At 45.8% G+C, this 25718-nt stretch overlaps 1 protein-coding gene across 12 annotated transcripts in view; it reads right to left on the reverse strand.

Annotated features, from left to right (window-relative positions):
* Positions 1-25718, reverse strand: part of Znf618 (zinc finger protein 618) — a 172549-nt gene that overhangs the window by 21143 nt on the left and 125688 nt on the right. For 2 of the 12 annotated variants that reach the window (XM_063260317.1, XM_063260335.1), the window contains 7 exons: positions 25526-25561; positions 25355-25432; positions 17127-17216; positions 7748-7987; positions 4412-4495; positions 2489-2533; positions 1487-1564 (listed from right to left, as the gene is read on the reverse strand). In XM_063260317.1, coding sequence (XP_063116387.1) covers positions 1487-1564; positions 2489-2533; positions 4412-4495; positions 7748-7987; positions 17127-17216; positions 25355-25432; positions 25526-25561 — 651 coding nt within the window. The remainder of the gene's footprint in view (positions 1-1486; positions 1565-2488; positions 2534-4411; positions 4496-7747; positions 7988-17126; positions 17217-25354; positions 25433-25525; positions 25562-25718) is intronic. The other 10 variants (XM_063260343.1, XM_063260332.1, XM_063260338.1 and 7 more) reach the window with 7 other exon arrangements.

Raw genomic sequence — 25718 nt, forward strand, 5'->3', positions numbered from 1 at the left:
GAAATAAGAGCAGCTGCCAATTACTGAGCCTCCATCTTGGGCTAAGCACGTTATTTCTGTTTCTTACTTCTTCCATTTCTATTTCTCAGGCCTTGCAGGTGGGTTAAACCTACATCCCAGGGACCACTTGCCTTTTTTTTTTTTTTTTTTTTTTGAATAATAAAAAATAATTTTAAAAAGGAACATTTGTTGCTAATATACATTTTGTTGCTAATATACATATTATGTACTTATACATAGTTCAAGACAATTTTCTTTACTCTGTGGCTCAGACAAGCCAAAAGGGCGGATGCTCATGCAGGGATATCTGTGGGGGATGGGGGAGGGACAGCTAGCTACAGCTGACCCAAAATTGTATTTCATTTTGCAGAGTGTTAAGCTGTCCCTGGGCACTGGCTCTGGGCATGTTCTAACCATGAATTTAGACTGGTGCTAGAACTAGTTCCTGGCCCTGGAATCTGAGCATCTGTGACAGATATTACTGGTGGTCTGAGGCACTAACAAAATGTGATGTTCTCACAGCCTCCCCCTCTCCCCAGCAGCTAGAGCCCCAAACACCCATGGAAGGAAGGAACTGGATTCCCAAGGGGACTTCTAACCAGGTTGCTGGAATCAGGCTGTAAAGTAAGAAAAAAATGATTACATGTTAAACCACTGGGAATCCTGGGCTTTTTACCTTTATAGCAAATAGTATCTCCCTGATGGAAACAGAAATTATACCAGAAGTGGGGACTGTCATGACCAAAGCCTGCAGCTGGAGATACGGACATGCCCCAGGCAGGGGATACACACCAAGATCTATACTACGTGGTCACAAAACACAAGACAGGGAGGCTTCGAGTGCTGTGCCTAGGCACACAGCAGTGGTTCTTAGTGCAGTCCAGGAACTGCCACAAATCCTACTGCCAAGGATTTATGATGAGAAATGGAATCCTAGGTGCACCCCCTACCTGCACAATCAGAATTCAAGGTGGAGCCTAGAAATCTGCCCTGAAAAGGGCTTCCTGGTGATGCAGGCATGCCCTGCTTTATGGTCAAAGTGTCAAGGTGCATGAAGACTGTCCTGAGATGCACTAACCCAGCCTGCTCCGCTCCCACCTTCTGCCTCTGCTCACTTGGATCTTGAACCACACTCAGTTCCTGCCTGGCCTTGAGGCTCAAAACAAGTGCTCTAGTGTTAAGACATCTTCAACTTTGACCAATCTGACTGCTCCCAAATGGCTTGAACTGTATCCCCAGAGTCAAGACCACCCTGTTGCAGCTGACTGGGGCTCCCCATCCTGTGACCAGTTTCCAGGACACTGCAGGGGCTCTGCTTGTCTCTTCCATGGGCAGGAACTGAGGTTGGGAAGGTAAGAGAGGCTGCCTGTCCATCTGGCTGCTGTGCCCCCTAGTATCCCACCTTTCTATCCACCGGACTCTTACCTGTACCACCTGCCCAGCTGCTGAGCCCTTCCCTACATGGCTTGCCCAGCTGCTCTCTTACCTGCATGAGACTGCATGTGCTCCAGCAGGTTGTTGTAGAACTGGAACTGGATCCCACAGGCGCCACAGGTGTAGGGCTCTGGGAGAAACAAGGTAGCAGGTGAGGAATCTCATGGTTGTTCTGCCAGGCTGCAGGCATCTTGGGAAGCAGGAATCAAATGCACCTACATCTCTGTTTTCGAGGCTCTGGGCCCAGCCTGTTTGCTCCCCTGTCACTAAACCAGAGAGGGAGAGGCTGGGGGAGGAAGGAGATATGGAGAGAGGAAGATATGCAGACAGAAGCTGTTCAACTCCAAGGAGCAGATCTTTATTGAGTGCTTACTGATTGCCGGGCCCTGGAGAAGTCTTGGGAGGACAATTTCTATGGATCAAGAGCTCTCTGAGGGCAGAGACTATGTCCCCTTGGTTTCAAAGGGACCAGAAGAGGTCACCTTTGAATGGCTAAATGAATGAATGAATGGACAAAAGACAAGGTGACAAGCATACACGCCGTAAAGGGGAGGAAAGAGAAAAAAGAAAAAGAAGAAGAGGAGAAAGCCACAGTGAAGCAGGAAGAGAGGTTGCTCAGATGGGCAAGTGAAGAAGGGCCAGAGGAAGACAGAGGCCTGGAGGGAGGTGGAACCCGCCTGTACTGCCAGATCTGGGTCCCCAAGGCTCTCATTAATGCCTGGAAGGGAAGAGGAAGGAGAGGAAGAAAGGAGAAAGGACAAGGATGGAAAGAAGAGGAGGGGATGGAGGAGGACAGCTAGGAAGGAATCGGAAGAGGCGTCCTGAGGCTGTCCTGATGACTGGGAGTGGCAAGTCCTCTGCTTCCACTGGGACTAGGGTGGTGACAGGGTGCTGCCCTACCCGTCCTTGCTCTTCCACCCGCCTGGGCCTTGGCCTGCTGCAGCTGCCCCAGCTGGCTGGTCCGCACACCCAGGTCGGGGCCCTGGGGAGGCCAGCTGAGTCTGCTCCCTACCCTGCCTTGCCCTCACCAGCCCCCCAGAGGACCACCACTTACTCTGCAGGAGAGGGAAAGGATTGGAAATCAGGGGACTTGCAGTTTCTGCAAAAGAGAAACAGTTTAGCTAAGTCTCTTCCAGTTCTGCTGTTTTGTGATCCTCATCGTCTCTCTTTTTAACCAGTGAAGCAGCTGGGGTTCTCAGCAGAGGGGGTGGCACTCACCAGCCCCACTCACAATGTAGGGGGCGGGAATGCTTGGGGGAGGTTGGCTTGGAGGTCACACCCTTCAGAGAATGTAGGCTTCCCATGGGTGCAGGAGCCACTGGACAGGGAAAGACTAGGTAAGGCCATCCCTCTGGGATGTCCTCAGTGACATTCAGGCCACAGGAGTCTTGAAGAGAGAATGTTCATTTGTCACAACCCACTTTGGGGCAGGGCACAGGAAGTTGCTTTCAGGTGGGAACATTGGTGCCAACCACCAGAGCAGCCCCAGGGAGCTGCTGAGCTTCTAAAGGCTGCTGCTTGCCCACACCCCCCTCTCCACCTCTGCCTGGCACTGTCAGTGCCACAGAGGTCACAAAGTATGGCCACACAGTAGGTGGGAAGTCCTGCCTTCACTGTCTACAATCTGAGTGACTCGGGGCTAGAGCTGACCTCTCCTGAGCCTCAGTTTCCTCATCCGAAAAGTGCAGATAACAGTAACACTGCCCTCAACACAGTCGTGGTAAAGATGGAAACAGGTAAGACACACAGAGCTCTGAACACAGGCCAGGCACACAGTAAGCGCTCAATAAATGAGGGCTGCTTGAAGCAGCAGCACTTGACAGGGTCGCTCCTGTCAGCTCTGGTGGTAGGAGTGGCACAGGGGTTATGCACAGGTTGGCTGAGAGTCCAGGGCACATCCAGTGTGCCTGCTGCTACTTATTCCTGAACACCCTCAGATAATCACTCCATCCTAGGCCCACCTGTTGTAGGGAAGCTTACAAAAACCCACAATATTTAAACCCGTGAACAACCACCACCCAAGGCCCCTGACACCTGAGTGTATGATCTGTGTGCTCACAACCGCCTGGGGCTGTGTGTCCTTCACACAATTTGCAGCAGAGGTGAAATTACGAGACAATCACCAGTCATTAGGTGGTAGAGCTGGGTACACACCTGGGTTTAGATGAAGTCGGGACTGCTATTAGTAGGCAAAAAGCACCCCTAAAAGTCTGTGCTCCTGGTGAGTTCCTAACACTCCTGAAGAGTGAGCCATGTCCATTACCTGTCTACACCCAGGCTGTGCCCAGCACCATGGCTGGCACAGATTGGCACTTAACATGTGAGATTTCAACCATACAGAAGAGTGCATGCCTTATCTTAACGCAACCACAGGGGCACAATGCCTGTCCTCTCCTGCCCAGGCTGTCACCGTGCAGACTGGCTTGCTGGCCTTTCTCAAACATTGCTCTGCCCGGCTAAGCCAGGATTCTGCATGAAGCAGCCATCAGGGGGCACCAAACACCACCCAGAAACCTCAGGCAAAGTGACCAGTGTTGTAGGGAGTGGAAAGCAATCTTTGTCCCAAGGGTCCCAGGTTCAAAGTGGAGCCAGAACTTGGGCCTCCAGTTCTCAGAGGTCTCCCTACCACACCCTCTTTGCCTCTCCTGGGAAGAAATAAGCCGTGATGTTTACGTGAAAAATTCAGCAATGGCTGTATCAGGCTGATCATCCAGGCTGGCTGAGAAGACACCATGAATTTTGGAAAGGAGTTCCCCTCTCTCTCCATGGGGAAGGTGAAGAGAAGCACAGAGGGACATCCCTGCGGAAAAGGTCCCTTGTGCTTCTGCCTGGCCCCGCTCTCCTTCTACTTCCATACCCAGCCTCTTCCCAGTGAGAGCCACATGTACCGCAAGAGCCCAGCCCACAGGCACCTGCCAGCACTGCAGAGGGGGTGGTGGCAGCTGTAGCACTGCACAGCTGTCACACACACACTCACCACTGGAGTTCTGTGAACTGCTGTTGGTCTCCTCAAAGTGGTTTTGTGCTTTGCCTTCCACTCTCCGACTGAAAGCGCTTTCTGCTGGGTGGGGAACAGGACCGAGAAAGAAAAGCATGGGGAGTGGTTAGCATACGGTCTTGGAGAGGGGTCCCTAAGGCTGGGTGAATGCAGGGGGCTCTGCTGGGTTGGGGGCGTCAGGACTTCAAGAGGACTTCATAAGCACCTCAGGCTCATGTGAACTGCCTGGCACCTTGCCAATGCCCCAAGAGACTGCTGGTGGGTGACCTACTCAAGGTCCCAGTGCTCCCATTCAGCCAATACAGCAAACAGCAGCATGGGTGCCCCATCTGTGACTCCTGGACATACACAAATCATGTGTCACAGTCATCCTCTGCTCCTTCTGTCAGATTCTGCTGTCATAGTCCCACAAAGGGATGGCAGGGGTGGGGGTGGGGGGCTGCAGCCTACTTCCTGGTGGCAGCTCTGACAGCAGGAGGAGCCCGCAGTGACTGCAGTTCCATCGGGTGGGGGAAGCCTGGATGGCAGGGAGGGTATTTTGGATTAGAAGGAGGAGATTGAGGGCAGCCCCAAATCCTAGAAAGACCAGAGACTAGGGGATGCAGTCAGAGCTCACTTGGGGAAGGGCAAAAGGACTGGTGCCCCCAGGTCTCTGCACCTCTGCTCACCTGCTGGCTTCCAGTCCAGCCAAATGGAAAGTCACAAATGTAGCTGCCCACCCTCCCACGACACATGGACAGTACTGACACAGAAAATCCGAGTTGGGAGGTAAGCCAGCTTTCCCAAGGTGCTCTTAGTACCACAGAGATGCCAGACGATCCAGGAGATGCGGACCCTGGGGATGTGCATCTAACACAGTCTTCTTCTTAAGGAGAAACGATTTGCACAAGATTATATGGCTCAGTAAAGTTCCACCAGCAAAGGACTCATTTCACTTTATTTAATCCAACCTTCCCCAAACACGTCAGGGGTCCTGCAGAGCCCCATTTGAAATAGCAACTCTGTGCTATTCCACACAAAAAAGGTGATTATGGAAAACTTCGCTCTCAGCCTGGCCTCCCTACTGAGAACGCTAAGTGCTGATTGCAAATTCTGGGGCCCTGATGCCCATAGGAAGATGGGGAAGGAAGCCAGTGGCGGCTCCTATGGCCTGCCTGATCTCCTCTCCATCCCAGCCCACAGGGCCTCCCACGGAGCGTTCTTCCTGGAGAGGCTGCTTCTGACGTGGAAGGTCAACACTCCCTTGAAGTGTGACTTAGGAAGCCTGGGCTCAGTGCCACAGGACAGCAACTACACATGAACAAAGACGGCCCTTGGTAGGGAGGGGTCCCGCTCCTGGGCACTGTTATGTGCCAGGCACTGGTTCAGACACTTTACGAACAGTTTGTCTTAGTTCTCACAAAAGCTCTGAGGCTACACTCTTATTTGCATTTTCCAGGTGAAAAAGCAGGACACAGTAAGGCCACCGAAGTCCTCAGGTACATTCCAGCCCTCTGAGATGGCAGAATGGATTCACTCGGGGGTAGGAGGGATTCTGCTCTCCACCTTAAATTCTGGTGTCTGCAGGGGACCAGGTACCTTCTTAGGCAAGAATGTTGCTCCTACCCAACATCTAGGTAGAACTTGACACCATCAAATTGCCAACTCCTACCATGAGTCTCCTACTGCTTAGCTGATGATGTGAAGTGCATGGCCCTGCAGGCGCAATCTTGCACACAGGCGTGCTCACAGGCACAGGTGAGGAGCCACACACCTCATGATGGTGAGGGCCACAACAACTTCTACCTCCAGCATGCACTATCTCCCAGCCCCTGCCAGTTCCTGTTCCCAACCTAGTGCCCTCTGACCTGCCCAGTTGGCAAATCCAGATGTAATCCCCAAGTTGCGAGTCTTCCAAGTCCCATCAAGGCAGCTTCCCAGCTTGTTAGAGGGTCACTTGGAGACACTGAGGGCCATCAACTGCCACACGATGACAAACTTGCCTCTGTGGGCAATTTTCTGCAGAAGATGTAGGCATCAAAACTCCCAGTTGCAAAGCTTGAGTCTGAGCAAGATCTCTAAGCCATAATTCTGGTGAAACACTGTCAACCACCATGAGACCAGGATGACCAATCTGCTTCTGGCTAGTTTAGGACTACTGTTGCAAAACTGCAACTGTCACACCACTGTCTCCCAGACCAGCTGACTCTTCTCCTTTTGAGAGATCTAAGCACAACAAACTATGCCTTTGCCTCCAATTAGCCTCCTGAACCAGAAAACAGGCTCATCACCCAGCCAGAAAGAGCCCATTCACTTGAGGTCACAACTTGATCACTTGTATGTACCATGAATGGTTCTGGTCTTTTAGGGTGTCCGAAAGTGCCAGGGGTGCCACATGACCCCAAACTATATCCTACAGATTCAGGTAACAGTCCAATGCTGGCTCCATGCAAGTGTGAATCCAAGGAATCCTGACAACTGGTACTCAGCATGCAGTGGTGTCATCAGTATTCCTGGGGAGTTTTTATTGCCTGACCACCCTTCTGAGACAGAGCCCTTTCCCATGTGGACTCAGGAGATACAGGAGTCGGCATTCCCTGGTCTCCTGCTGGGTCTCTGTCTCCAAGAGTCATTCCGCAGGCAGTGCTAGATGGGCACAGAGCACCAGGCCCACCACTGCTTCCTGGAGAGCAACTCCATGTTGAAGTAAGTGTTTGCAGACTGATTTTCTTAAAGGTGGAGGGTGCAGACTCATGCTAACAGGGTCCAGGTGGGGAATACAAAGGGATGAACTGGGCTGGATGCACAAAGACAACAGTGTGATCACAATGACAAATGACACCTACCATGGGACCACTGTGGAAGAAAAGCAATGTGGACTGGCAGGGGAAAACTGGACAGCACATGCCCTGTTAAAGGAGACAGCCAATTGTTGCCCTGCAGGAACTTGGGCCCAGAAGCCAGATGTGACTACCCAAAGTCAGCTAGAGATAAAAAGGTTTTCATAAAGTCCCCCACTGTTCAAGGGCTGGCAGTTAGTTTGAGAAGTTTTTAGACCTTCTCAAGGCCAAGTAAAAGAAGCCCAAGGGCACGATTTTGTGGAAAAATATTCTATTACTTTGCAAATCTTCTTGTATCACCCTCTGGTTTGGGGCAAGAGAACCTGGCTCACAGTCACAGAGCTGGCCAGAGGCAGAGCTGGGTCCCATACTTGTTCCGGGGCATGATGGGACTCCACGCTTGCTCTTGCAGGGGAACAATGGCTGAGCATAGTGGCGGCAGGTGGGGAGAAGGCGAGGGGTGGAGGAAGTGTAGGGTGATGCCAGCCATCGGTACCTGCGGTAGCCTTGCTCGCTGGAGATCCCGAATTTGGAGTGCGGAACGTCTGGGTTTGGGTGGCTGGAGGAGTTCGGTGTAAGAGCGTGGCGCATCGGACCACCGAGGCAGGAGCTTTTTTCCCTGACTGGTTCGTCTGGGTCTTCGCTGCCACGAAGCGTGGAGATGGAGTGACCTCTGGATGTGAGCACTCAGAGCCCGTGTCTGGATCGTCCGGCGGCTCCCACCCGGGGGCAGTACCTGAGAGGGTCACGCTCTCAGTCCCCAAGGGACCTTGAAGCTGCGGCATGAGTGGCCTCTCAGACCACAGGTCCCTGTATCTGGAGTTGGGACTTCTGCACCCAACCTCTTCTTCCACAGAGAGCAGGGACTATTGCTCCCACTCAAGAGGTCCCACACTTGGGAGTCTAGAACCTTCTCTAGCACCTCCTCCGAGGGGCCTGCCCACCAGCTCACACTCCGTCACCTGGAGGTGCTTGATCAGCTCATCCTGCGAATCACCTGCGACCCTGACCAGCCCAGTCTCTCATGTCTAAGACCTCAGCTTGGCTTCCTGGCCTTTTGCTCCACAGGAAAGCTGGCTCAGAAGGAAGACAGAAAGCAGAGAGGTAGGGGTCCTGAGGGGGAGGTAGGAGGGTGGAGGGGCCTGATGTCACACCTGTGGTTGTTGGGAAAGGGGCTCTGTGGAACCCCTACTCACAGTGGCTGACAAAGTAGCATACAAAGTGCAGGAGGGCCTGTATTCAGGGAAGCTCACGTCACGTGACCAAGGCACCTGCCTCCCTCAACTGAATTCTCTGCAGAAGATGGTGTCACTGACAGACTGACTCGGTTTCCACCTCTGGCAGTCTTAGCAGGCAACAGTGGCCTGATCCCTTACCCATGGAGTAACCCTCGCCTCTCCCACGTTAGATGCCAGAGGAGGGGCAGGAAGGGGAAGGGACTCCTTGGGTGCTGCTCAGCAGGACAGTCTAGAACCCACAAGAATTAATGACAGTCTAGAACCCACAAGAATTAATGACGTGCATCTGTACACAGGGCCTGCTAACAGCACTGAGCTGTCCGGAAAAGGTCCTGGCTCTGGCTTCCTGCCTCTGGGGTGGTGATGAGCCCTCCGAGGACAGTGCCCATCCTGGACAGCAGAGATGCCACCCACCCCTTAGAGCCTGACGAGAGAGGACCCCAACCCTCCACTTCTCACCATGCCTGGCCCTGAAAGGGAAGCACTGTCCCAAAGAAGCAGGACGTGGGGTCTTGCCTGAGGTCATATGGGCAGTAGTGACAGAAACAGGAAGCCATCAGAGTCCTGTGCCCACAACCTGTGCACTGGGGGAGGAGCAGAGCACAGCTTCACCTACTACAGGGGTGGCCAGAGGCAGCAGCGGGCAGTTCTATCGTCAGGGCTCTCTAAACAAGCCCGGCCCAGGCCAGAAGGAAACGCTGGGCTCAGTGTAGGGGTCTAGGGAAACCCATGAAGGGCTTGATATAAAAACCTGGGGGCACCCCCTGTTCGCCTCCGCTGGGCTCTCCCACTTCCTCTCGGGCCGCTCCCGTCCTTGCCTTCTCACCTACAACATCTGCTCCCCTAAGAGCTCATTCTGCTCTCTCTGCCTGCGACGCTCCTTCTTCAGAGTCCTGACGCCTGGCCCTGTACACTACATGTCAACAGCACTTCTCTAGGGACCTCTGCCTGATGCCAGCCCTTCAACTGACCATCAGTGGGTCCCCTCCTCTCTTCCCTTCCGAGCGCTGATCACCCCTACAGCAACACACGGCGTGGCCTTTTACCCATCTCTCTTTCCTGAGTTACTTGTTTGGTGCCCTATGCACCAATCACCTGGTTTATTCTCTGAGTGCTGTGTGTAGAGAAACTGTGGAGTTCATTACCCGAGGCAGGAATGGCCAGAAGAATAAAACTCAGAGTGCTGAAGCGCACATCAAAGACGGCAGATGGGGCGACTGCCCTAGTGAGGATACACTGTGCCAGGAAGCTGTCTCACACGCTGTCTTCCTCTAGGTCCCGAGGGAACAAGGCAGATGGGACCAGGCTCAGAGAGGTCTGGGCACCTCTCTGGGGTCACTCAGAGGGTCTGGGCTGAGAGAGGAACTGAGGCTTCCACTACCTCATGTCACTCAGCAGTTTGCTTGTCAGAGTGGAACTGCTACATAATCTCATACAAAGAAAGACTCCCAGACAGCTTGGCTGTCTGTGAGAAACACACAGAGGCTATTTACATTCGGGTATCTAAGCCCAGACCTGCTGCCACATGCAATTTACAGCTGGGACAAAAGAACAGTTTTTAGGCCTTGGTCAATAGACGGTGCCAAACTGCAGTTCTCAAGAGACGACACACCCCATGGTCATGCCAGTGCTCTGCCCAGAGTGACCTCTTGATCAGGCACAGAGAAATGGCACAAAGACAATGAAGGCCACCTCACTGAACTAAGGAGACAGTGATCAGAGGTCAGGGCTTCTGACATGGCTGGAATTTGCCATGCAGAACAACAAAGAGAAGAGAACTGAGCAAAGAAAAAATTCCAGAAATGTACATAGAGGTCCTCTTGATGCCTTTGGCTGAGAACTAAGTTGCATTAAGGGTCTGCAGAGCTGAACAGGAAATGGCTAATGGAGGAAGATTCAGAAGCTGCACAACACTGGATATAGTCGGAGTCCTCACCTGCCAGAGTGGAGAAACACTGCTGAAAACATCACATGTTGAGCTGAAACCCAAAAAGGCCAGGCCTTAGCAGAGCTAACCTATAACCCTATAACCTATAACCTTATAACCCTATAACCTATAACCCTAGAAAAAGAACTATTCTAGACCAGCCCTAAAGAAGCTTTTGGAGAACCAAGCTGATCTGCAAGCAAATTAACAGCCTGCCAGAAGAAAGGCAATGCTTTTCAAAGGAAGAAAACAAAATCTAGTCAGTCAACAGCACAGCATCCATACTGTGCAGCACAGACGAGCAGTTACTTTTCACATGAGGCAGGACAGTGAGATTAATAACCAAGAAGAAAATACAGACATGTCAGGGTGGGTGGAATTAGGAGACAATGTGCTCAAAGCTTTGGAGAAGGACAGGAATATGATGAAGAGAAAAAACGAAAGTTATAAAACAAGTAGCCAAGTGGAATTTCCAGAGATTAATAGCTGCATAAGAAACTATCAGGGAATTTAAGTCCAAGCAATAGTGCAGATCCAAATGGGAGCGCACAGGGCCAACAAAGCTGAACAATGAACAGTTTCAGTTGACGTTATCAAACACCTAACATTATCAAATACCTAACATACATGAAACGAAAGTCACAAAAGGGGAAGAAAGAGACATTTGGGAAGAAAAACATGAAGAAATGGTGGCTAAAAACTTCCCAAATCAGGTGAAAAATATAAACCCACTGATTGAAGGAGCTCCATGAACCTTACAAGCACACCATAAACACACCATAATCATAGTTAAGAACCAGTATAACAGAAATATTTTAAAATAACCAGACAAAAATACATTAAATATAGAGGCAAGATAATCAGAATGATCTCTGACATTTCATCAGAAATAACATAATATACAAGATAAAGGAACGATTTTCTTTAAATATTGAAAGAAAATGTTCTCAACCTAGGATTCCATATCCAGAGAAAACACCCATTAAAAATGAAGGAAAAATAAAAGCTTTTTCAGATGTGAGGTCCTTCACCAATGGGCCTACAATGTAAGAAATGCCAAAGAAAGTTCTTGAATAATATAGAAAATTGATTAATAGATAGAATTCAGATTTACATAAGAAAACCAAAGCACAGGAAACAGTAAATGTGTAGGCAAACATAAAAGACATTTTCTAGTTTCTTAAATACCTTCTCAAATAATTTACTATTTAAAGCTAAAACAGTAATTCTTAGGTATGAAACATATGCACGCTGTATGTACCTGTATGATAACAGCACAAAATATAGGAAGTATACTGTTGTAAGGTTTTCTATGAATATAATCTGTTATGATATAAATTCATAGCAGACTATAATACATTAAAGATGTATATAAGCCACAGAGTGAAAAAGAGTTAATAGCAAAAAGTTAACAGAAAACTAAAAGATATTTGCATAATACTACAGATGGCAGGAAAAAAAGAAAAAATTAAAATTAAGAACAAGTGAGATGGAAAAAATGCAATTTGAGAAACTTAAATCCACAATAAAGTATATTAAATGTAAATGGGTTAAATATGTTAATTAAAAGGCAAGGATTTTCAGACCCAAGAGCCAACTGTATGTAGACACTTCACATATGAAACTACAGACTAAAAGAAAAGGATTAAAGGAGATATACCATGTGAATACAAATCCTAAGAGAGCTGTAGTGGCTATCAGTCAAGATAGATTTCATGAAGATGGATATTGCCAGAGATAGACGGTATTGTACAATTTTAAAAAGAGTCAGTTTTTGTCAAGACATAATGATTTTAAGTGTATGCATCTAATGGCAATTTCATACAAGAAGAGTCAAAAAATAGCAGACCTAAAGGGGAAAATAGACAAATCTACAATTATAGTTGAGGATTTTGACACTTCTCAGTCCAAGATATGACAAACTCATATGGTTTTGAAAAGTCAAGAAGGGCACAAAGATCTCAACATTATCAATCAATTTCATCTGACATTAGAAAACAGGCCTTTTATTCAAGTGGACATGGAACACACAAGCAACAGGGTTAGGGTTATAAAAAACAACTCACTAAACTTTAAAGATTAAAAGTCACACAGAATATATACTCTTACCACAAAGGAATTAAATTAGAAATCGGTTTTTAAAAGTTGAGTAATTCACAAATATTTGGAAGTGGATTCTCTAATCCTTCTTAAAAAGAAAATCCCAGCTTTGTTGACTTCCACAAAATATTTATGGAAAATATTACCAATTCTATACAAGTTCTTCAGAAAACTGAATTGGGAAATTCCCTTTCCAACTCATTTTATGAGGGCAGTAATACTGTGATACTCAATGAAGACATTCTTGATATTCTTATCAAGAGGAAAGTTTCCTGTTGGTTAGAATGAAAAATGGCGCAAGCATTTGGGAATAGCATTTGGGCTATTTTTAAAATTAAACATACACCTTCCATACGATTCAGTTATCCCACTCCAATACAAATATTCACAGTAGTTCTGATCTGTATTAGTTTGAAACTAGAAGAGAGTCCAAATGTCTATCCATAAGCGAGCAGATAAAGCAACTGCAGCATGCCTAGACAAAATAGCATATTATGGTCATGCACAAGTTAGCGACCCTTCAGCCAGCAATGGACTACATGGACAATGGCAGCTCATTTCACCTAAAGGTGTCGTGCTGTCTCAGTTTGTGTAAGTACGCTCTCTGATGTTTCCACAGCAAAACTGCCTCACACTGCTCTTCTCAGAATGTCTCTGTCATTAAGCAATGCATGAATGTATTCACCAGTTAAAAGGAATGAACTACTGATGCATGCAAACATGGCTGATTTCAACACAATTATGTTTAATAAAGGAAGCCAGACTCCCTCAAACAACAAAAGAAAACACATACTGTAAGATTCCATTTACATGAAATTCTAGAAAATGCAAACTAATTTATGGTAATATAAAGTAGATCTATGCTTCTGAAGGGGTGGGAAAATGGCAAACAGGGATTACTAAAGGGCTCAAGGAAACTGTTGGGGGTATTCACAAGTGTACCCACAAGTCAAAATACACCATTTAAATAACAGGCTCTTTACTCTATGCTGATATGCCTTGATAATGGTATTTTTAAAAACTTGACCTGAAATTTATTTCCTTGACTTTGACAATTATTAACATACCACTGACTGAATAAGGGGAACTCTAATAATCTTACATTGTATTTCTGTGCCCTTGAGATAGTTTTGGGAGTAATAACAAAAATCAGTAAAAGCCTGGAAATGTTTAGATGGCAGTGAGCAGAAATCATGCCTTAAAAGCAAATTAATTGTAAAAATTACACTGGTTCTTCAAATAACTTAGATGCCTATGCAAGAACTTTATTTACTGTACTGATTACTTCACAGTGTACGTGTACATCAGATTGTAAAATTGTATATATTAAACGCATACTACTAAAAAGTAGAAGTTTTAAAGAATGATCATTCTTTTGATGAAGAAACATCTTTATGTTTTATTTAGTTTATTTTAGAGTTTGTTTTTTTTTATATTCTCAGTGTATTTTAAAAGAATAGGCATAGTGACTTGTTTTTTTTAAAACAATTCATGTCCTTTATCATGCTAACAAAATAAAACAATTCACTAAAATACATTTTCAGTAAATTATGAGCAGAAGGTAATCAGTTTCCCCAAGCGATAAAAAGGGCATCTATGAAAGCCTTCGCCTTAATGATGAAAATGGTCAAATGGTCACATTTAAATATTAAAAGTTGAAGCCTATTATTAGGAATAAAGCAGAGAATCTACTTATTTCTCCTGTTCCAAAAAGGTATGTCCCTAGCAAGATAGTGAGAAAGAAAAATAAATAACAAAAAGAGTAAGAAAGCAGTAAACTGTCTTTAACAGTAAGTGACATCATCGCACACAAGGAGTATCCTTAAAAATTCTGCAAAAAGCTATTACAATTACAAAGCAAATTCAGCAAGTTTGCAAGACAGAAATTCAATATACAAAAATCAATCATTTATATGTAACAGCAACAAAAATTGGAAAATTAAATTTAGAAATCAGTATATCATAAAATTCAAAACACATAAATACTTTAATGTACTATATGAAATAATTGTACTCTGAAAAGCAAAAACTATTGCTCAGAGAAGCTAAACAAGCTCTAAGTACTGGATATATATCCCAGGTGGATTTTTGGGGAGGAATTGTCAAGACTAACATTTATGTAGAAAACTAAAATTCCTAGAGGAGCCCAATCTTTCTAAAAAGAACCAAATTGAAAAATTAAGAGTAGCTATTTTGGGGCTATAAAATTCCAGTAAAAAAAGGCAATGTGGAAATGGAAAAAAGACAAACAGATCAATGAAAAATAAACTCATACGTATACATTGACCTGATTTTCAACACAGGTAGCAATTCATTGCAAAAGGAAAAGAGAGCTTAGATAAATGGTACTGAAATAACCAGGTATTTCTTTGGAATAAAACACGTCTCAACTTATATCTCACATCATTTACAAATGTTAACTTGAAATGGTTGATAGAAATGCAAAAGCTAACCTTATCTGCAAAGCTTCTGAAAGATAATAAAACAGAATACCCTCCCTATCTTGATATAGAATCCAGAAAGCACTGACCATAGAAAACAGTGCTAAACTGAACTTCATCAAGATGAAAAACACATGATCAGGAGATATTGTATGGAAATCTACAGGTATGCCTTTCTTACTTATTCAAAAATGATGAATACTATGTCCACAAAAAGCTTAATGCAATTATTTTCATAGTAGTTTTACTTATGATAGCCTGTAACTAGAAACCCAAAGGAGCAGGTAAATGACAAAACAAAGTGCAGTGTACAGTTTGTTTACGGTGTACACAACTGTATGCAATTCATACAGCGGAACACTGCTTGGAAGTAAAAATGAATTTTCATGAAAGACGCAAGGACAAGAGTACAAATTGTGAGTCTGTTTAGAAGAAGTTCTGTGGCTAGCCTGGGACTTTCTGACTCTAGCCTAAGTCTCCCATGCCGTGTTTGAAACACGGACACTTCTGGAGTTCCTAGACTTCAGTAACTTGGAGAGATTCATTCAACAAGTAGATGCAGAAAAACAAAGAAAAGACAAAACAGAAAGCTAAGGAAAACAAGGAACAGAGAATGAGAAGTAGTCAGTGATCTAGGGGAGAAGCATCAGGATATCAGGAAGGAAAGAAACTAGGGGGCAAGTGACACTTCTGTATCACCACTGTAGATTCAGGACAGCTTCACAGCATACGGGCCTGGAGCCTACCAGAAGGATTTAAAGCCACGTTCTGTCTCACCACCTCATGACCTCGCTTAGATCCAGGAAGTACAGAAGCAGCACTGAAGATCCTCTCCAAAGGCTGAGCCTGAGCTAGCTGCAGGCTGGTCTCATAAGCAATGCCATACTGGAAGTGCATGCTGGGTAGCATCCTCCTACCAGGCAACAGGCAAGAGCTGCTTCCCTGCAGTGCACAGATGCACAGTTGCCGTGAACAGCCCTGAGGCCTGGGTACCTTGGCCATGAATGGATCAAACGGATGGACCAATGTCCACGTAGCACAACCCTTGCATTTTCTCTACTTATGCACCAACTAGCTTCATGGTGGGCACCTGACCATGGCACGTGCCTGCTGAAAGTTGCTTTACACCAAAGGCATCCAGAAGCCAGATCCTAGACTGGAAAGACCTTAGCCTCTCACAGATAGAACTGTACGTTCAGGGAAGGGATGCCATACGTAGCAAGTCACACAGCATTCAAAAGTCAAGCCAGAATGAAAATTCTAGCCTAGCGCTGGACCTCAGGAACATGCAGGTCCATGCAATGTCACTGGCACTCAGTGCAGGGAGACTGCTGCCTCTGGACCTAATCTTCCCAACCACAGAGAAGGGGACAGGGATCTCTACAGCTCTTCCATGAATAATCTGAGCAGTGAAGTCTCCAAACATATTCTTTAACACCTTGCCTTATTACCCTGAGATGCTGTCAGCACAAAGCATCCTCCATCTGAACAGCCAGCGCCAGAGGACTGAGGACCCTCTTAGGTCAGAAGCTTAGGGATCTAAGGATAGAGCCCATCTGACCTGCACAAAAGCAGTTGGGAAGTCAGCAGGGAGGCCCACAGGCATCAGAACGGAAGGCCAGGGTTCTCTGGGGAAAGAGGTCTTGGAGTCTTTCTTTTCCTTTCCAAGGAAGGAGTTAGACACTGAGGGCAAAAGACAGGATGGGGTCGCCAAGGATCACCAGCCGCCTGTGAGCTTGCTTAACACCCAGGGTTCCAGATGCCCAGCCTGCCACGCCTGCTACCTTCTTGCTTTGCACTCTGGAGGACAGAGAGCAAGCTGTCTTGTTTCATCAACCACATTCCTGGCCTGGATCAGTCCCTGCATTAACTCAGACTGAAGCTGCACCACACAACCGTGGCTTGGGGAGTGGGGTTAGGAAGCTCCTGGTTTGGAGGTGTTCAGAGGGAGCTGGGGACAAGCCACTGTAGGGCTTGGACAAGTGATGCTCACCCTCTTAATGCACCAGGCCTCAAGTCCATCACGGGAGGACTCTGACCCTGCAGGTTTGAGGGGGGCTGTCCAGTCCCTACAGTCAGGGCGCCCCAGGTTACACCAGTCACCTGGCCAAAGGCTGGCCTCCTCCCCCACCTCATGATGCCCCATCTCCCACTGGAAAAGGTACTCACTGATGGGGGCGTGTAAGGCCACATGCTCCTGGTAGGGCGTGTAGTACTTGTACTGCTTCCCACAAAACTCACAGGTGTAATTGCCAGTTTCTGTCCAAGAAGGAGAGGGAGGTGTGAGAATGGATACCTGGCCCCGACCCAACAGCATTAGCTCCCCTCCCCCAAACTCCCTTTCATTCCACCAATTAGAATCAAGTCTGACTCAAACTCCAGCCCTGCAACCTGCGGCAAGTCTCTTAACCTCTCTCTGTGCCTCTACTTCCCTACCTGAAAAACAGAAGTAGTCTTGGGACCACCTTGTCAGAGAGATGGCTGTGAGGAATAACGTGTACGCCAAGGGCTTAGGACAGTACCTGGCACACATTCTCTCCTCCATCTCTTTACCCCCAGGCCTGGTGCTCAGAAGTATGTGGTGAACCCAGGTGCTTTCCACGCCAACCTCTCCATCAGCCTTTCTGCAAGCCCTGTCCTCTATGGCCACAGCCAGGCCTATCTCTGAGCGTTTCCCGCCCTTCAGCAGCAGGGGTCACTCTTGGGGTCACTTCCTCTTGCACACCACACTAGACTTTATCTTTCCCTCTCAAAGGCTCTGCCTAACTTCTTTGTTCTTAAAAATGCCTGATGTCTTATTGTTCACTGGGAGAAAATTATAAAATACTGATAAATACAGGCACACATTTTTAAAGCTAAGGAGAAATTTCAATCACCTACGACCCCAAACAACCCTCCAGGGGGCAGCATCCACCTGCTATAGGCCCCAGTCTCCAGCTTCACCCTGTCTCAGCTGCAGGGGACTCCTCTGGCTGATATCATTTCTCTGGCTCCTATGGCCTTGAGTTAGTCAGTCCGGATCAATATCCTCTTTGTAACCTGGTATATGCAATCGACAATACTTTGTGGACATCTTGCCCAATCAATAAGTATTGATCTCCCTGGCCTTTATTGGCTGCATGGTTCCCATGGGACTCTGCAATTTGCTGAGCTAGTCCCCTCCACCAAGAGACCTTTAGATTTATTTCAGATTTTTTTCCTTATTAAAAAAATGCCATGGTCCACACCCTTGTGAAAATTTTTGCACATTTGCTCATTAGTTTTGCACATGATTACAAAATTATGGATTACTGAACAGACTCTTTGCACATTTTTTCCTTAAATTCCAAAAGGCAGGGGAAAGTAAGCATTTTTACAGCCTTCTGATAATCACAGCATCACTATTCCAAACAGAAAAATGTGAAAATGATTGTCCTCACTTATTGCAGCCAACATTAAGCAATATTATGTCTCTCTATTTTGCATATTTGATGGGAGGAACTATACCACACTGTTGAATTTTTCCACTTTCTTTTCTTTCTTTCTTTCTTTCTTTCTTTTTTTTTTTTTTTTTTTTTTTTTGCTTTCTAAGGGAATTATTTTTCCTGTTTAATCAATTAGCTCACCTTTTGTAATTTTTCCTTTACAAATTACCAAGCTCATTGTAGATGAAGGGCAGTAACTTTTTGTTACATATGCTACATGTGTTTTTTTTTTTTTTCCTTAATTTGTTTCTTAGTCTTTTTATGCCTTTCCTCTCCCAGTACAGGAGCTTCAGATCTTTTGGTAGGTAAATAATATAGCTTTGATAAGTAAAAAATTTGTAGCTGACTCATGAACACTGAAAAAGATACATGTTATCTGCTCTATATTGGCTTCAAAGTTGTTCAATCATGTTCAACTAATTATGTTATTCAAATCTTGTATCTCTGTCTACTTGTTCTGGCAAAGATTAAATGTTGTGATATATCCTTTCACTTGGTAGTACCTCTATATTTACTTTGTATTCTTACATACAATATTGTTTAATGCACCAACATTCATAAGATCAAATTCTTCATGAACTCTGTCTGAACAAGAAACTATTTTCTACTACAGGACTTCTCAAAGTGCAGCTTCTGGACCAGCAGCCTCAGCCCTTCTGGGAACCTGCGAGAAATGCAAATTCTCTGGACTGCCCAAGATTTTCAGAAAGAAAAATTCTAAGAGTGGGGCTCAGCAACTTGTGTTTTAATAAGAAAATCCTGATGCATGGGAAAAATTTAAGTACCAGTGCTCTGATGTTTAATTATACTGTCTTATTAATTTGTCTGACTTTAATATCATTAATTATTTTGGTAATTTGCCAGATCCTGCTTTCTATTTGTTTGCATGTGCCTAAAGATACATTTCTACATTTTCTTGTATTGTCATTCATTGAACACACATTGAAGTGCTGAACACAGGCAGAAAGTATTGAAAAAACCAACCATGGTGCCTGTCCTTATGGAGTTTAACAAGAAGACAGAAAAACTGAATAATCACAGAGACAAATTTATTCACTTTTATAATACAGGAGATTGAACCCAGGGCCTCTGCACTGAGCTACAACATCAGCTTCATTCATTCATTCATTCATTCATTCAATTTTTGAGACAGGTCCTTGCTAGATTGCCAACTTTCAATCCTCCAGTCTCAGAGTGCTGGGATTACAAGCACGTGCCATGCCTAGCTCGGACAAATCTGAAACTGCAACAATGACAGGTTACAAATACACTGGTATGAAAATTATGACAGGGACTTTGATCTCTTTAAGGAGGTAGGAAAGAGTTCCCTGTGAGTAAGGAGCATGAGCCCAGTATAAAAGAAAAGGGATTCACTAGGTATGTCTCTAATAAACCATTACAAATTGGATTATTCTAAATTAACCTGACAAAATTTTATCTTTCAACAAAGGAGATTATGTCATTTGTTTATAATTGATTTAGTTTTACAAGTTGAACATCTCTAATCCAAAAATCTTAAAATCCAAAATGTTCTCAAAGCTGAAGCAATCACAAGAGGCCCTAAGTGGAAAATTCCACTCCACGTACAAAACTGTTTTGTACTTCATGTACAAAATTGTTTTTAACAATTGCATGTAATTACCTTCAGGCTATCTCTATCTGCAAATATTCCAAAATCTGAAAAAAAAATCCGAAATCCTCCTAAATATTCCTGGTTCCAAGTATTTCAGATGAGGCATACTCAACCTGTACTTACTTTATAATCCTGCCATCCCGCTGTCGTCTTCCTCCTGCCTCGGATTAAACCCAGAGCCTCACTGGTGTTAAGCAAGGGCTGCACCACTGCACTACATCCCAGCCTCTTGGGCTACTCTATCTGCCTTGCTCCCTAGTTTTTAGTTGTGTGGTATATAAACACCCCTGTTGTCCCATTCAGTATCTCCAATATTTCACCGTTTTCTAGTATTGGCTGGGGCTCGGCCGGTGGTGATGTGCATCTGCACGTGAACATGTGTTTTGAGTCAGGGACATGCTAGGTAATTAGGGCAGACTTGAATTCACTCTGTAGGCCAGGATGGCCTCAAACTCATGATCTTCCCCTTTTAAGCCTCATCACCAGGCTCAGCGCACTGCTATTTTGCCTAGTACATATTTCGCTATTATTAGTCGAATGGAAAAATGGTAATTTCGAGATTTGTAATCACTGAGAAAGGCAGTTTAATCCAGTGCTTCTTAAACTTTAGGATGCGCAAGAGTCAACAAGAAAGTCTCCATCACAGGGCACTCTATTCAGGCTGCATGGTCTGAGCTAGAGCCTAAGAATTCACAATGCTAATTAGGAGACACTAATCTTCCTAGTCTGGGATAGTCACACTATCAATAGACTGGTTCAGCCTAATTCACTGTAGCACTCACCCATTCCTTCCTTCCTTCTTTTTTTTCAAAAACTCACTTTTTCATATTTTAGGATTATCTTTGTGTTAGGCACTCAATTTTATAATTAGATTTGAAAGGTTTTAAACTCCTAGTGTATCTGTTTTAACAGTTACAAAAGTTATTAAAACAGTGAATTCCTCATAGTTGGGCCCTTAAATGTGCTCTACCAGTTAGTCCACTGGAGTACACATTCAAATAAGTTTTTGAAGACAAAGAGAGAGTATGTATGTGCGTCCTTGCTTTTTTCTTTATACATGAAACACACTTTATCCAGATATAAAGTTCTTCTATTAAAACATTTCTGTTTTGCAACACATCTATTTTCTTCTAGCATTTAGAATCGTGGAACATCTAAGGAAGTCCATCTTGCATTCATCTTGTAGAGACTTGATTTTTTTTGTATCTGGATAGTACTTCACGTTAGCTTAAAAAAATCACTTACAATCTACTCAGGTAAGGATTTCTTTAAATTGACTCTAATTGACAAGTGATGAGCATTTCAAATTTGCACATAGGTTCTCTGCTTTCTGAACAAGTTTCCAGAATTCTAGTAGATCTTGGAATACCGCTTCAGTCCCATGGTACTAAAATCACCTATTACCTGGAACTGGTTTCTTGTTGCATTTATCACTGAATTTCTGTATGTTGTCCTTTCCCTCACCAATTCCATTTCTGCAGACTGATTGTTGTTTACTATCTACACTGTAGCTTTAAATTCTGTTCTTATATTTTCTGCTTCCCTGAAGTCTTCCACAGCTGTTCTCTCTTCGGTGTTTTAACTTAGCTCGCTGCTTTTTCACCTTACAGCTTCAAGCTTGTGTTTCACAGGGTCATGCCATGAACTGAACTGAGTTCTCCATGTGATGGGATTTAGGGGCTGGGCTTCCTGGAGATGGGTGATGAGAGTGGGGCCCACGATTGGATTAGCACCTTAGAAGAAATACCTTTTCTTGATAGCTCTTTCCTCTCCTTTTCTTCTCTCTCTTCCCCTTTTTCTTCTCTGCCTCTCTCCCCTCCTCCCACTACCTCTCTCAGTCAGAGAGGTCAGAAAGCAAAACTTCCCAGAAGCACCCTGACCTTGGAATGTCAGCCTCCGGAACTATAAGGAATTTTACCAAGGCTCTTCTCTTTGGTTGTAGCAGCCCAAGTTGACTACAGTCATATTTTCTGATACTTCACTGATGTTATAAAAATTTTTTCTCATCTAGAGTATATCACTTTCAGAGATGTGCTCTTCCTTGGAGTCTCCTAAATTTTCTTTTTTGTTATGTGGAATTTTCATAGTTTCCATGTTTATTTTTCAAGTTTATTTTTCTTCTTCATCCAGGCAAAAAAATCAGGTAAGTCATATATGAATAATCCAGCTTTACCATTCCAATAGACCACAGAGGAACTGTTGTCCGTTTTCCCTCGAAGCATGGTGGTCATTCTCAGATCTGCTGCTGAAGGTCGAGTGTCACCCAACCAGCTCTGTCCTTCTAGTGGGTGTCTTTTGCTTTCCTACAGCTCTGGCTTCTTCCTCCCTAACTTTAATTGGCTTAGCTGATGCCAAGTGGAAGAGATTTCCCCCTTTCCCTGATCTACACAGTTTTACTTGGAGTGACCAGCTCGTTCAGAATACCTGGTGACTCTACTGGCTCCCCTTGTTCTATACCTAGTTGTTTTTAGTGTGTGGCGGCTCTGGCCTGCTCACAGGAAGCAGCAGCAACTCAAGAAGCAACAGCTTCATCTCCCAAGACAGCTGCTGAGTGGTAGCTGGCTTTCCGTAACTCCAGCAAGCTCAGTTCCATGATAGCAAGCTAGGAACAGTCCGGCTTTTCTCAGTAAAAATGCACAACCCTTATCATCTGTGAAAATACCTGCAGGACCTAGCATGGGTTGGCTATCAGACTGAGTTACAGACACACAGAACAAGTTTCATCTTGCTCTGAATCTTCATGGGTGGTTAACAGGTCCCACTCATTTAATGCTTTCCAAGCATGTGTCAAGGACTATGCTAATTCCCTTACAAACATAATCGTACATAATCCCCATGACAAGCTTGAAAGTGGAGTCTTATTGTCATCACCCCACTTTAGAGGTAAACTGGATTAGACAGATTAGAAAACTTGTGGGGCTTCATGCAGCTATCAAGTGGAGAGTGGGACTCATGTCTGGGCCGGTTCCAAATTCCTCCCTGACATCTCTCAGTAACATCCCGCTTCTCACACCCTGACTACCACGTGCTGAGCCAGACACTTCACTTTCTTGCTGCTGTTTTTAGTCATACTGGGGATTGAAAGCAGGTCCTCACACACAACAGTCAAGCACTTGACCTCTGAGCTACATCCCCAGCCCTGGGCCAGACACTTTATGAATGTATTTTCCAAAAGCCCTGGAAAACTGACTCCAGGGACATTCAGAAGAAGCAAACAGCCAATAGCCTGGCGATGCCAACAATCACACTGAGGCCTATTTCATTCTGAAGCCTAGCTTCATAATGGCAGAGCTTTGTAAAAAATGCAGGGCCCCTCTGGAAGACAGTGGACAAACGGATGGTAGGAGATGGTGCATCCTAGCTGTGTCCTGTATCTGAACAAGAATGTCTGGCTCTTCCCCCAGACTATGAATTCCTCAAATGCTACAAACCTGTCTGATTCCCAATTGTGTTTCCCCTGCTAACACCCAGCAGTTTGGATGTTTATTTCACCACCATCTTCATCTGTAAGGTGGTTTTCATGCTTCTATTTAGGGAGCATTCACTATGCTCTTGACATGCACTATGCTATTTACTTTGATGACATTATCTTCTCCGCAGTTTCCAGAACACTTTAGAAAGTGTTAAGAAGAAAGCCAAGGGACTGGGAATATAGCTGAATGGCATAAACACCCACCTGGCAAGTGCAAGGTCCTGAGTTTACAAATAAATAAATAAAGCAAGCCAAGGCCCATCCTCTGGCTATGACAAGCTAGGAAGAAGAGATGACTTCAGGAAACCCATCCAATATCTTTCCTGTACCAAAACTTCTCTCTTTGGGGTACAGTTGACTACACTGTTGTAATGACTTTGATTTTCCTTCACCCAGACTTCTTCATCTCCTTTTTGTGTATATTTCTGCAAATAATCTTAGTTCTTTGTTGTAATGCAACAGATACAAGAAAGGTCTCTTCTTGGGTAGGAAGCGATGAATAAGCCGTAACTTCCCAAAGAGTTGGGAGAAGGAACCTCCCACACTTGTGGTCTCACCACACCTACCCCAGGCCTAACCACCTGATCTCTTCCAACTCAGCCTCCTCCCAGTGCTCAAACTGGTTGTTACGGCACCTATCAAAAATGTCCCCTAAAAGTTTCCTGTGTTCAGAGATGGGGCTTTTGGCAGGTCATTGGTCACGGAGGTTCTGTAATCCGCTGATGAGTTCAGGGCTGAATGTGCTGGCAGGAGATGAGGCCTGGTTGAAGGTGGACCACTGGGTCGGGAGCTGGAAGGGTATATTCTTCTCCACAGTTCTTCCCTTCTCTCTTTCGGCTTCCTGGCTGCCAAAGTTTAGGAGCTTTCCTCTGCTGTGCCATTTCTGCCTGATAGCTAGCCAATCATAATCTAAATCCTCTGAAAACCACGAGAGACAATAAAGCCTTCCTTGTTTAAATTGCAGGTACCAGATATTCTGTCCCAGCAAATGGAGAGTGACTAATACACTGGTCTCCTAAACTGCAAACTCCATCAAGTCCTTTCCCCATTTGGTAAACTCTAGTCTATTCTCAAGAAGACAGAGTCCAGATGCCTCATCCTGGGATTTCAAACTCCCAGATTCTAGGACTTTCTCAAACACAGCACTTCTCCAGCTTCTGTGGGTGTGGAGCAAGGGCTACTCTCATGCCCACTCTGGGAGCTTCCTGGGTGCCCAAGACTGGACTTCTCCAGATTGTCATTCCCACTCACTTACCATACTGTCCCCTACCCAACCTCTCCGTAAATTACTCCAGGGCAGGGGCACATCTGTCCTGTTCACTGCTGTGTTCCAGCAACACTCAAAACAAGTCTGCAGAAAACAAGTGAGTCACAGGCATGGCTCTTGCCCTCAAGGAGATGTGCTGTGGCAAAGACAAAGCATTTACACGCAGCCATTCAGCACAGCTCTGTCCTCTCCAATGCCCCTCGAGATGACCTGCCAAGCGTCTAAATGCTAAGAAGCATTTGCCTCTATGACCTCACTTAATCCCCCACCAAACCTCCAGGGAGGGTCGTCCTCTCCGGGTGGTAGTCAGGGTGAGGCTCAGGATGGCTCATAGACTTCAAGGACGCCATGAAGCACAGCAAGCCTACTACCTGAGCCCTCCCCTGACCCTGTATTGTCCACGGCTCCTTAAACCAATATTCTGAGACTACTCAGCCCAACTGACAGGTGGTTGCCACCACTGCAGGTGGGAGACGCCACCCCCTCTGCCAGCACTGGGACTGAGCTCTGCCTCCCTTAGCTGGTCCCCACCCAGCCCTCTGCCCAGGAAGCACTGCATACTTGGACCAATTTTCTGGAAAGGTTCCGGGGGCTCTTCCTTCACCTCATCAGTGGCCACAACACCTTGATCGAAGGGGTCTGGAGGAGAACACACAGCATTAGCACCTTGGTCACTTGGGTCTCCAGATCCTCCCCGGGAACAAGGAAGATGAGTGACTACCGAAGACTTACCTGCTCGATTCTCGGGGGCCCCTTCCACACTGAACACTGCATCCAGGTGGGAGGTGGCAGCCGCAGAGGGAAGGAAGCAAACAGGAGCCCGGTTAGTCCCTGGCCGTCACTGCCCCTTGGCTGTTGCTCCCAACCTGTGTGCCAGCAAGTTTGCCCCTGAAGCTGGGAGGGCTGCCTTGGCCAGGGTGGAAGC

Source organism: Cavia porcellus, unplaced genomic scaffold (assembly GCF_034190915.1).
Source record: "Cavia porcellus strain 051 isolate PalLab524CR breed Dunkin Hartley unplaced genomic scaffold, mCavPor4.1 scaffold_1, whole genome shotgun sequence".
In the NCBI taxonomy this organism is placed as follows: domain Eukaryota; kingdom Metazoa; phylum Chordata; class Mammalia; order Rodentia; family Caviidae; genus Cavia; species Cavia porcellus.